The 12,725-nt window shown below is 37.3% G+C and overlaps 1 protein-coding gene across 5 annotated transcripts in view; it reads left to right on the top strand.

Annotated features, from left to right (window-relative positions):
- Positions 1-12,725, top strand: part of CRBN (cereblon) — a 68,739-nt gene that overhangs the window by 38,714 nt on the left and 17,300 nt on the right. For 3 of the 5 annotated variants that reach the window (XM_053296514.1, XM_053296519.1, XM_053296515.1), the window contains 2 exons: positions 821-952; positions 9,010-12,388. The exons of the other annotated variants lie outside the window; for them this stretch is intronic. In XM_053296514.1, the coding sequence (XP_053152489.1) occupies positions 821-952; positions 9,010-9,193 (316 nt within the window). In that variant the 3' untranslated portion in view covers positions 9,194-12,388. Of the gene's footprint in view, positions 1-820; positions 953-9,009; positions 12,389-12,725 lie in introns of those variants that run through there. 5 annotated transcript variants of the gene reach the window in all.

The raw sequence follows: 12,725 nt of genomic DNA, 5'->3' as shown, positions 1-12,725 counted from the left end.
ATGGCTCAGGGCAGTTCACACAGAGAAATAATAAATAAATAAGATGGATTCCTGTCCCCAAAGTGCTCACAATCTAAAACAAAGACATAAGATAGACACCAGCAACGGTCGCTGGAGGTACTGTGCTGGGGGTGGATAGGGCCAGTTACTCTCTCCCGCTAAATAAAGAGAATCACCATGTTAAAAGGTGCCTCTTTGCCAAGTAAGCAGGGGTAGTTGCTGTTCCTCTGCTAAATATAAGATAACTACCACTTTAAAAGGTGCCTCTTTGCCATAGATGTGTTCCTATGTGGGGGGAGTTGTTTCACTCTAGAATGTTCTATTGACAAATTTGGACTTTGTATAAATGGCCTTATTTTGTCAAATTTAGCTTAATTTTTATTCTGCTTCCAAGGCCAAGACACTTTCATGGAAGCATGTAGCTTGTAGAAAGCAACTGTCCAAGGATGTGATGGCCTACACAGTAAAACACAAGGGATAGCCAAATGCCTTGGGGAAAAGGTGCTGAAATGCTATCATCTGTCCACTATTAGTCTCGTTTGTGTCTCTTTCTGGACATCAAGCATCCAACTGCAACTCCCTACATGTTTCTAAGCTTTTCTCTTCAACTATATTCAGTAGAAACTTTTTAAAAAGTGAAAATATTCCCAATATTGAATTACTTCCCAGTTGTTGGTCTTTCAGTTTGAGAAAACCTAGGGATATATGGAATGTACACAGTGGTGTGGCTGTGAGAGTCATGGGGTGGGGGGTGGTGTGCCATCACAAACATTTCCAACTCTGCATCTTCTTCACAGCTGACTTTGTAACTTTGTTGTAGTTTATCCTTGTGTGGACCTATGGCTGCATATGTGAATCCTCATGGATATGTGCATGAGGCCCTTACTGTGTACAAAGCCTGTAACCTGAATCTGAGAGGCAGATCATCCACAGAGCACAGCTGGTTTCCTGGGTAATTACTTATCTCTTCTGCATGCTTGTAGATCAGGCCTGCTCAACCTAGGCCCCCCAGCTGTTTTTGGACTACAACTCCCATAATCCCCAGCCACAGTGGCCAATAGCCAGGGATTATGGGAATTGTTGGCCAGCATCTGCAGGAGGGCCAAAGTTGAGCAGCTCTGTTATAGATTCAGATATTAACATGCCATTAAAGTGCTTAGCTTTGTTCTACCGTGTTTCCCCGAAAATAAGACAGTGTCTTATATTAATTTTAGCCCCCCAAAATGCACTAGGGCAATTAGCGGTACATCAGAAATTACTGCTAGGTCTTACTTTCAGGGTAGGTCTTACTTTCGGGAAAACAGGGTATGTATGTACAACCATCAAGGTGGCAAGACTATAAGGACCTTAAGTAGAATGAAAGTAGCTAGGGGAAGTCCATCAAAGCAGCAGCACTGTGAGGGAGACAAACTATCAAGACTCCTTATTCTAATGAAAAACACATTTGTTCCTTTCCTACTCCAAAGCTCATTATGACTCAAACATTTATCTAACTCATAGACACCATTTTTGGTTGTGAGTAATAGTTGATTCAAACATTTAGGGCCATGTGTTCTTGTGTGTGTAACATCTCCAAGACCACATTGTTTCAATTACATGTTTGGAAGCACTCCCATATTAGAATCTCTTTGCAAATGGAAGGTTGCATGACACAAGGAAAGTTTGCAGCTGATTCCTGTGAACAGCCGCTCCCTACCTCAGTACCCACCATAGAGTTGGCAGAGTTGCATTTGGTAATGGGACATGTCCTTCGCGCTGCTGCCGGGTTTATGTGGTCTTCATGGCCACTCGGCTAGGTCCCAAGTAGCTGCCTTCAAATCCGGCCCCGGCCCTGTCTTAGTCTCTTTGTTTCCAGATTGGCACTGCTCATGTGACTTCTATTGGAGTCCAAGCCCAGATGGCTTGCCCAGCTTTGAGGGGGTAGACAGTTGTCACCTGTTGAGGCTGTCTCTACTGTAGGTTTCTACCTACACTCTAGCTCTCTCACTCTTTTGCAGTTGTTTTTTGTTGTTGTTTTAATCAAGTATGGCCCAAGTTTGAACCCATCTTAGATGCTTCTTACTGGAGTCTGGGTGCCAGTCTTCTTACTGGGGTGTTCTCATATGTGTAATTGAATTTGCTTGTCACTGCCTATATTTTTAGTTGTAGCTCACACTCATAGGGCACTATCCAGACTAGAGAGTCGTAACGAAGCAGCCTTGAAATCTGAGCCAAGTTAGTCATGACTAACTTAAGTCTCATTGATTTCAGTGGGACTTCATTGGTATAGTTTACATTTTTAATCTGTGAGGGTTTATGCATATGAAATCTTTAGTGAAGATAATGGTTATTTGTAAGACTTTTTTCTTTTCTTTAACATTTTTTTCAATTTTATTGAAACATAAGCAAAAGAAAAGAAAAACAGTGTCATGACATTTCTTTAAGCAAGTACTAGAAAGAAAACATTCTGAATATATTAACAGTTCTAAGAGAATTCGGCAGCAATGATCAACACTTGGTTGCATAAAGCTGGGTACATAAAGCTTCACAAATAAAATCCAGACAATGGGAACAAATGATGTCCTTGACGAATATTAAAGTTTATGAAGGGATCCCAGGTTGACATAAATGACTCAGTTGAGACTTCATTCATTGAAACTTTAAAAATTGAGGCATAATCCCATAATTTCAAAAACCAATCATTTAAAGAGGGGACTTCAGAAACGCGCTAATTATGAGCATATAAAGTCCTGGCTGCAGTAATCATGTATAAAGACAGCTCATTGCATTTAGAAGGAATATAAGGTTTTGTCATACTTAAAAGAAAGATTTCTGGTAAAAAAGGAAATTTAATCTCTAAAATTTGTTCCATTTTCTTATGAATTTGCTTCCAATACAATTGAGCCTTATTACAGGTCCACCACATATGGAAAAATGACCCTGGTTGGTAATTACATTTCCAACAGTTTTTTGAGAATGAATTATCTATCTTATTAATTGTCAGGGGGGTCATGTACCATCTGAAAAACATCTTATGCCAGTTTTCCCTTAGGTTATAACACATTGTAAATTTAACGTTTCTTTTCCACTGGTATTCCCAGTCAGAAAAATCAATCGTCCTCTTGAAATTCTACATCCTCTTTATCGTGTATTCTTTAACCTGCTCCATCTCTGTCTCATATTTCAGCAACAGATTATATATTTTTCCCAACAAATGGTCCTTATTTTGGCTGATTAAGTCTTCAAAGTCAGTCAGTTCTCTAAGTTTTCCACCTTGTATTTGTAACTCTTTCTATACTATCGAACTAATCTGGACCTGTTGAAACCAAGGTGGTTGTTGAGATTCAGAATCTGACTTGCTCTGCATTAAGTCTTGAGTTAAACTTTGCAAAGTACATAAATTGTCTTTACAAAATTTGTACTTGTAAGAAGATTCTTCTTCATAAAAGTAAATATTCAAAATTGACTCCAAAGGAGAAAATTTTGGTATTCTTATTCTTTTTTGGTATTTATCCCAAACACAAAAAAGACTTTGTCTGATAGCAGGTTGTTGTATCTCCGAATCTTTTCTCATACTGGTTACCCACAGAAAATTATGTAGGCCTCTGGAGACACCAGAGCTCTCCATACTGGCAAAACAACCATAAGGGGTTGTAATACAATCAGAAATCCTAGTCAGGCAGCTGGCATAATAATAAAGCTCCAAATTGGGAACAGCTAGCCCTCCTCTCTCTTTTAAATCCTGCATAACTTTAAATCAAATTCTAGGTTTTTTGTAATTCCAAATAAATGAATTTAGCTGACTCTGCCACTTAGTCAAAGTCTTGTCATCAATCTTTATAGGAATCATTTGGAAAAGACAGTTCATTCTTGGTAATATATTCATTTTTATTGCAGAAATCCTACCAAGCCATGAAAGAGTCAGCTTTTTCCATCTATCCAAATCAACAGTGATTAGTTTCCATATTTGTAAATAATTGTTTTCAAGCAGATCTTTATTATTCCTTGTTAATTTAATTCCCAGGTATTTAATTGGCTTTTTTGTTATTTGAAATCCTGAAACATTATGAAAATGTTCTGTTTCCGCCTTTGTAAAATTCCAGGTCAAAATCTTTGTTTTGCCATTATTAATCTTGTAACCAGAGACAGAACCGTACTTATGTATCTGTGTCATCAATGTGTCAAAAGAGTCTTTAACCTGAGTAATAGTAAGAAGGACATCATCCGCGTACAATTTTATTTTATGTTCTTGGTTCCCCATATTGATACCCTGGATTCGTTGCTCCTGTCGAATCTTAATTGCCAGGGGTTCTAGAGCGAGTATAAATAGCAGCGGGGAAAGCGGGCAACCTTTACTTATAATGCAATTTTGAGAAAGAGACCCATTTACTATGATTTTGGCTGGTTGTTGGTAATATATATTACAAATCCAAGATAAAAAATTTGAACCACAATTCATTTTTTCCAAAACAGCAAACAAGAAAGATCAGTCCAAATTATCAAAAGCTTTTTCTGCATCTAGAAAAATCATTGCTGCTTTTGTGTATGTAGTGGTTATTTTTTCGATTGCATTCAAAGCATATCTTATATTGTCTTTCCTAAGTCATTTTGGGATAAATCCAGTCTGGTCTGTATGAATTATCTCAGACAGAAATCCTCTTAGTCTTGCCGCCAAAATTGAAGTAAATATTTTATAGTCAACATTCAGCAGAGAAATAGGTCGATATGATTCAGGACAAGTAGGATCTTTCACTTCTTTATGAATTAAAGAAATAAATGCCTCTTGCCAAGAGACAGGTAAAGCATAATGGGATAAAATCGCATTCAGTACTTCTGTTAATGGGCTAGTCAGCTTCTCTTGGAATTTTTTGTAGTACATCGGCGATAGCCCATCAGGGCCTGATGAATTATTCTTAAGATTCCTTATTGCAATTTCCGTTTCCTCCAAGGAAATAGGTTTATTCAGGCAGTTCTTCTGTTAGTCTGAAAATGACTTTATTTGTATCTCCTCTAAAAAGTGTCTAATTTTTCCAGGGTCTTTCTTTTCTTTATAAAGCTTAGAATAGTATTCCACGAATTGCTCAGTCATTTCATCATTAGTCGAGACAAATTCTTTGCCATTCCAGATCGAAGTTATAGTTCTTTTTTTCTTGTTCTGTTCTTAATTGGTAAGCCAGTAACTTATCCGGTTTGTTGCCTTTCTCAAAATATCTTTGTTTCACATACATCATTTTCCTATATGTCTCTTTGGATTCTATAAGGTCCATTTGTTTACGGAGTTCTCGAATGTTTTGCCAATTATCTTGGCGTTGGTTTGTCTTATGGATAGCCTCTAAATAGGTTAATTCATTCGGTCCCTCTGCTTTTGTAAATGCTTCTTCCTCTTAGAAGATTCTGAAATTAAAATTCCCCTCATAAAGGCCTTACTTGAATCCAAAACACAGAAGGTAGAGACATCAGGAGTCTTGTTTCTTTGAAAAAACAACAACAGTTCTTCATTGCATTTTGAAACCACCTTTTCTTGTAAAATAAAGTTATTTAATCTCCATCTCTTCAAACCAATATTAAAGTTTTGGAACCTTACTATCAATGGATTATGATCAGCATAAGTAAGTGGTGCTATTTCCACATCATATATTCTTGATAACAATGACTTTGAGACCATACGCATATCGATTCTTTAATATATTTGATGAGGTTGGGAGAAAAAAGTAAAGTCTCTCTAAAGGATGCTTCAGTCTCCATGCATCTTCAATTGTTAATATTTTCATATAATCAAAACATTTCTAGGCAGCTTCCCAGAGTACTTTTTGTTTGGGACAGATTTATCCATCAATGGAGAGATAACAGCATTCCAATCCCCTACGATAAGCAGGTCTCCTTCAGCAACATCTAACAATGACTGAAAAAAAAATCTTGAAAAAATTGAACTTTATTATCATTTGGAGCATAAATAGACACTATGGTAACTTTTGTTTGTTAAGGAGTACAAAATTTAAATATAATAAATTGCCCCAAATCATCCTGCAATTGTTCTTCCAAGGTCCAGTTCAAGTTCTTAATGTAAATTACTACTCCATTTTTCTTCTTGGGACCAGAAACAACATAACAGTGACCAAGTGCTTTACAAGTCAGTAAACTGACATTAGTGGATTTAATATGTGTTTCTTGGAGACAAATTATATCTGCTTTTTCTTTCGTCAGTTTCAAAAAGGTTTTCCTGCATTTGAACGGATTGTTTAGGCCGTTAATGTTGATTGAAATCAATTTCTTGGGATAAGCCATTGTCTATTATTAAACGTTGTAGGTAGAAGCCTGGACACTTTTTTGTTCTTCTGGCAAGTCTTCTCCAGTTGATTGGTTTGACGCAGTAATATCTGAAATACGTAAAGCTTCTAACAGATGGGCAGCATCTGAAGGTGTAGATATCTGTGCTTTCCCGCTATCCAAGAAGACCTCCAGACAAAATGATATACACCACCTATATCTTATTTCCTTTTCTTGAAGCACAGTTGTAAGAAATTTCAATTCACGCTGCTTACGTAGAATATTGAAAGGAACATCAGGAAGAATTTGTAGATGATTATTGTGCTCTAAGGCCATCCTTCTTTGTGTTTGGAGAATGTCATCCTTGATGTTTTTGCTTTGAAATTTAATCAAAATATCTCTTGGAACCTTTCTCTCCCGAGCATATCTGGAATTCACTCTATAGATCTCTTGAATATTCAGGGAGCTTTCTGAATTATGTCCTAAATATTCCAAGAGTAAAGCTTCAGTGGCATTCAAAGATCGTCCTTCCCAAATTGTTCTGTCAATCCACGGATTTTTAAGTTATGAGCTCATTGCTTAGATTCCAAGATTTCAATTCGATTTTCTAAACGTTTTAAATCTGCTTCTCGAGATGATTTCTCCTCTGTCAGCTCCTCTTTAATTTGAAGTACTCGAGAGGAAAGTTGGTCATGTTGAGCCAGTTTTTGCGAAAAAGTGTCAAGTTTTGATGTGATCTCTGTCCAGAAAGTATCAAACTTAGCGTCTAAACCTTGGATTTGGGATGAAACATTATGTAATTCCTTAAGGAAAGTCTCTTGAAATTTAGAAAAAGCAGCTGAGCCTTCTAAAGGCTCAGAGTTATCTGTTTCATCAACGGAATCTCTCTTAGCCCTAGTTGGTTTTTCTTTCTTTTTATGCATCATTCTTATAGATTTTGCGCTAAGGTATTCATACATGAAACAATATAAAAATAGGAAAATTGGCGTCGGCTTTCCTAATGAGGTTATGATCCACAGCTATTAATCAAGGGAATAATATTCCATTCTTTTTCAAAAAAAGATATAAATATGTATATGAGTACTAATATATATCAAATAGATTTCCCTATTCCCAGTTGGATCGTATACAGCTTTTAAAAGCACAGGGAATAAATGAATTACACTACTGTTTAAACTGATCTAACATCAATAGTCTAATATCAGTAACCCAGTAATCCAGTATGCAAGAGAAAAAATAGCAAAACCTTAGCAAGATAAAATACGTGTATATTTGTATATATCTCAAAGTGTATAGATTTCCCTATTCTATAGGGTTTATCAAAGCAATTACAATAACAGGGAATAATATCAGAAAATAATACCTGTATCAATAAACCAAGACTATTACACACAACAGATTGACACTATAATAACTTTAGCTCCCTATTCTTCCATAACAGGGAATAATATCAGAAAATAATATCTGTACCAATAAACCAATGCTAGTACTCACAATAGATTGACAATAGATTGACACTATAGTAACAAAATAATTGAATTGAATTAGATTCAGTAAATCTCCATGGGACTGGTTAGCTCTTCAGCCCATCAAATTAAAGTTTCAGATTCTCAAGGTTTAATTGTCTCTGGTTCCATCTTGTGGCCAACAGGCAAAGTTAAATAATTAACTATTATACTGTGGGACTTTGAAAGCTTCCGCCTCTTTCGTTCTGTAAACTGAACAAAAGTTTCTTCTCAAAGTTCCTTCATCCAATCGTCCCTCCAGAAGAAATAAGGTATAATAAATCCTATGTTGTAAATATTCCAATTAATAACCCAGTTACTCGTAGCAGAGCAAAGTAAAACTGTATGTTGCAGCCAGAGATAAGGAAGCATCAGACAGATCTCCATCCGCGTTAAAGTGAAATCAAAAAAGTAATCCCCTAAGTGAAAATTAATTTGTCCAGGGCTAAAGCCTCCGATGTATAAATCAAATATTTGTAATCCACATTGGTAATCCAGTCAGAAACAGATAATCGAGTCAGGGAGTGAAGTTTAAAATTGAAGCAAATAAAAGTTATCCAGTACAGGAACAAAAAACAACAGCAAAAAAACAGAAACCAAACGGAGACCAAATGAAGACCATAAACCAGTAATTAATCACGTTGAGTCTTAAAACAGCCAGGAAATAATTTCAGTGAAACAGTTGGACGTTAAATGCCATATATCAGTCCAATTAAGACGAAGGAAAAAGAAATGTAATTGGCCAGCTTAGATAAGCAGTCTTAACTCCGAGAGAAAAGGAAAGAGTTTACTTAAGGATCTACAACAGCCAAGAATATATAGCATGACTAGTTCAGTTTCTAAAAGAAAACCAATTACAAAATAACTAAAATACGAAGGATAAAAATAAAATTGAATAGTGTGGTAAGGGGATGGCAAACCGTTATTTCGTTCCAAGAACCTTGTTTTCTCAAGTTGAGCCTACAGGCAGATGGAAAGCCAAAGAAAAGATTCCCAGGTGGGGTCTCCTGCTCCAACCAGCCCCCTGGCCAGAGTGCACGTAGTTGCAGAAGTTCCTCCACCTTCTGGAGAATCAAGCTTCTTGCTTCTGTTCCAGCTTCTCTGAGTTGGTTAATTTAAAAAGCCTGAGACACGCGAGAGCAGATGAAATGCTCTCCACCAGAGCCATGATGGCCCTCCCAATTGTGTAAGACTTTTTTTCTACTGAGTTATGCTGTGTGTTTCACTCAAAGACTAATAAGGCACTATCACCTTGTAGGTATGCATGGACTATAGCCGAATGTAGGATTTGTGAAAACCACATTGGTTGGAAGTTTACTGCAACAAAGAAGGATATGTCTCCTCAAAAATTCTGGGGATTGACCCGTTCTGCCCTGATGCCAAGGATTCCAGAATCAGAAAATGAGTCGGAACAAGAAAGATCACCATTGCTTTGCCTGTGATCTTGTAACCTCGTATGGATGAACTAGAAGCAGCCGCTGCCCCTCAGACAAATCTGCTAAATGCAGCATCTGATGTTTGATTATATAAAAAAGATCCATATATCTGAGCTTCATGCACAGGAAAAATAATGCTGTTTCCAGAGGCATGGAAAAGTTAAATTTGGACTTTTGGAAGAAGTAGTACTTTCATGTGAGGGAGACCAGGAAAACCAGCTGGTTTTCAGGATATCTGGCAAGTGATGGACAGCTCTGAAATCTAGAACTGCCCTGTAATGATGTAAAAAGTTGCATACTACTGTTGATGAGAGAGACCTCTTGGGGGAAAATGTTGAGGAGGAGGAATTAAGACTCAATTTGTATATAATGATGGGCATAACCTATTGCCGACTGTTTCAAGATATTTGCCTGTAGAGTGTTGTGACTTTATAAGAGTCCCTGTTTTCTAACTGTATGAAATAGCTTACAGGTATTTGCATTTGCTTGAACAAGCCTTAAACAATAATGAGGCCTAAACCTCCTGTAATGTGATGAAGGTAAGATCATAGTCACAGGGCTGTTGGCAGAAGCAAGCACTGAAGCCTGCTGCTAAAGGAAATATGATATGCAATTCCTTGTATAGGATCCCTTAAAAAATGGGTTTGTCTTTACCGGATCCTTTTATCTGATTTCATTAATTGAACATGTTTTGATGTATTTGTTGTTGTTTTTTAACGGAAAAGCTTACAGGATGAAGTACATTATTTTCTTCATTAATACCTCCAGTACACTTCAGTCAATCATATAGTTAAAATGTTTGCACTTAATCTTAGAAATCCTCTCAAGCAAGATTCTGTGGAGCCTCTTGCAGTTCAGCTGCCATTAACCTCTATATTTGGCATCAGAAGGTAGTAGCCATCTTACCAGTCTTGGCATCACAGCCTTTTAATTTAGGACAAGAAATTAGAATTATTACCTACTCTTTAGAAAAGGAGCAGCTTGCTTTCTAATGGACCTTGTCTATGCTATAATGGATGCCCAAACAAGTGGGTATAGCCTTTTGCTATATTGTTTTCCCAGAATGCACTTTGACAAGCAAAATTGGCAGGTGGCAGATTTATTTTGCATATAGAGATATTGTCTTCTGGGAGCATTTCTTTCATTCAGTTATAGAGCTCTTAAGTGTGGGTTGTAATCTTGTAAAGAAAAGATTGCTAAAATCTTTCCGTTATTTCATTAATACCCGTGTTGTTGATCTAGTAAGTGAGAAATGGCTTTTAAAGAACAAAGCCTTACCTTTAGTGGAAACATCATGGCTTCCACCACTCACCAACTGAAAGCTATTTTAGGCAGTACCTGACAGTAGACAAAAAAAGATATTAGGAATGTTTCATATACTAGATAGCCAGGAATGAATAACTCTGTAACTCAGGGTTAGTTCCTCAAAGTCCTCTACCTCTGTGGTATTATGTCTCCGTTTGACATCCCAATCACACCTTTTCTTATGCAGCAACATTGTCTCTCAGAGCTGTGAACAGCAATATTAGCTGAAACCTCCTTTTTAATAGAGAGAATGTGTTGGTTTTGTTAGAGGGAAGCATTGTAGCTTTTTGTTCTCCCCATCCCCCCAGAATCTTGCAATATTAATGCACTGTTGTACAAGCACAGGGCTATGAGAGTTGCCTGTACTAAACTGATTCAGAATAATTAGAGATTCTCCCCCACCCCGAGTTACATACTGTGTATAATAAAAATATTGTGGCTCAGTCTTTAAGGGTCTGGGCTCCTGATGTTTATGTTACCTTCAGAGGGATTAGCAAATAACCATGGCCTCACAAGGAAAAGGCTTCATTTGTTTTGTTCCACAAGACATGACTGCATGAGAGGTTGATATATGATGCAAATATGAGTTTAAACTTTTGGTAGCTATAATACAATGCTCATATGACAGCCACATGCGTGTTTAAAATATTCTCCTTTATCCTTGCATGTGATGAATGTTCTCTTTTGGCTACTACCAGTTACAGAGCCTATTCAGGTACCACTTCTGCCCTCTCATCACCTAAACACTGCAAGATCAGGAGCAGGTATCAAGCTTGCACATATCCCTTCCTTACCTTAGAAGGTAACAGTTGCACCTGGAGACAATTGGACCTTGTTTATTTGTGTGTTTGTGGCTTCTTTACTTCCTCTATCCCCACTCGTGCCCTAATATATTGAATCTAGTCTCCTAGCTGGCACCATACCACAGGATCAATAAATGCTGGATGCCATTCATAGAGGTGAGGTGACAGAATTAGTGTCAGATTAGGCCCTTTTGAATGAGTGTGGCCTTTAAAGCTGGTATTCTTCATCAATACCAGCTATTTCCTTGCTTTGGCACCTTTCCAGTGAATTTTGCTTCTGTAACAGCAGTGCTTGCTGAATTGTTGCAACCACCTTTGGCTAGGTCAAAGGTTAAACTGAAGAGTTGTGTATGACAACAGCAAATTTGAAATATGCCTGTGTTGGTATGCTGCAAATGTGTGTGTAAAGAAATTTGAAATGTATTTAAATAATTGGAAAACAAATATAATCAAGTGAGAGGAGCAAAAAGTAAATGTTACACTAATTTGATGTAATGTTGGCTATTGTTTCTCCACCTTGTTTAATGGGTTTGACATGATCAGCTTGGTAAAGTTTTTTCCTAACTTTTAAATTAGTGTGATTTAAATAATTGCAAAGACAGTATATCTAGCTGTTGTGCAACTGGCAGTTAAAAGTGCCATCTGTAAAGGATTCTTCATGTAGAGCATATGCTTTATAGCTCTGGTATAAAAAGATTAATGCTTGTGTGTGTTGGCTTGGTTTTTCTGTGCTTGTATCATGTGGGTTTCTCTTTCAGCTGCTGGAGGAGAGGGAAACCTTCTAGGCATTGAGGTGAATCACAGGTTTAGCTGGAAAAATGCACAAAGGGAACTCTACTCCCACAGCTAGGTTTTTCTCCCTCTTGTCTTTCCCCTGTGTTCTGCCTCCCCGCACTGCCCCCGAAGCTACTCAGAGAGTCAGTGAGACCCACCAGAGTGCTGCAGGATGTGCTGTGGGGAGACTCTTGGAAGCCAGGATCAGCTTGAGCAGAAGTTGCCTTCTGTGCGCAGCAGAATCTTCGGATCCAAGCCTTAGTGTTTCCAAACAATATTCCTGTATCTGTCTGGGAAATAAATATTATAAATCCTCAAACTTATCATAATTTTTTTTTTGGTTTAAATTCATTAAGGTGAATTAACAAACATGATTAGATATTCTATCTGGAGTCCTTATTTTCATGCAGTCGAAATTATTTTGCTTGTCGCCATTTGTATAGTAGCACATTTCACAGTGCATGCTATCCTGTTTAATAATGCTGTGTCTTTACGAGAACAGATCCTCTGTTCATCTTTTGATGGTTTTTACCGACTATTGTTCAAAATGCATTGTGACGGCCGAAGTAAGGAAATAGCACACTGTGCTTTTAACTGCTGCTTTATCTGCCTTTTGAAATATCTTGGTCTTCCATTGGAAAAACATGAAGAATAAA

This window comes from Hemicordylus capensis, chromosome 2, assembly GCF_027244095.1.
Source record: "Hemicordylus capensis ecotype Gifberg chromosome 2, rHemCap1.1.pri, whole genome shotgun sequence".
Lineage (NCBI taxonomy): Eukaryota > Metazoa > Chordata > Lepidosauria > Squamata > Cordylidae > Hemicordylus > Hemicordylus capensis.
Note: the sequence above shows the minus strand (reverse complement) of the source record. Positions and strands in the feature narration are given on the sequence as shown.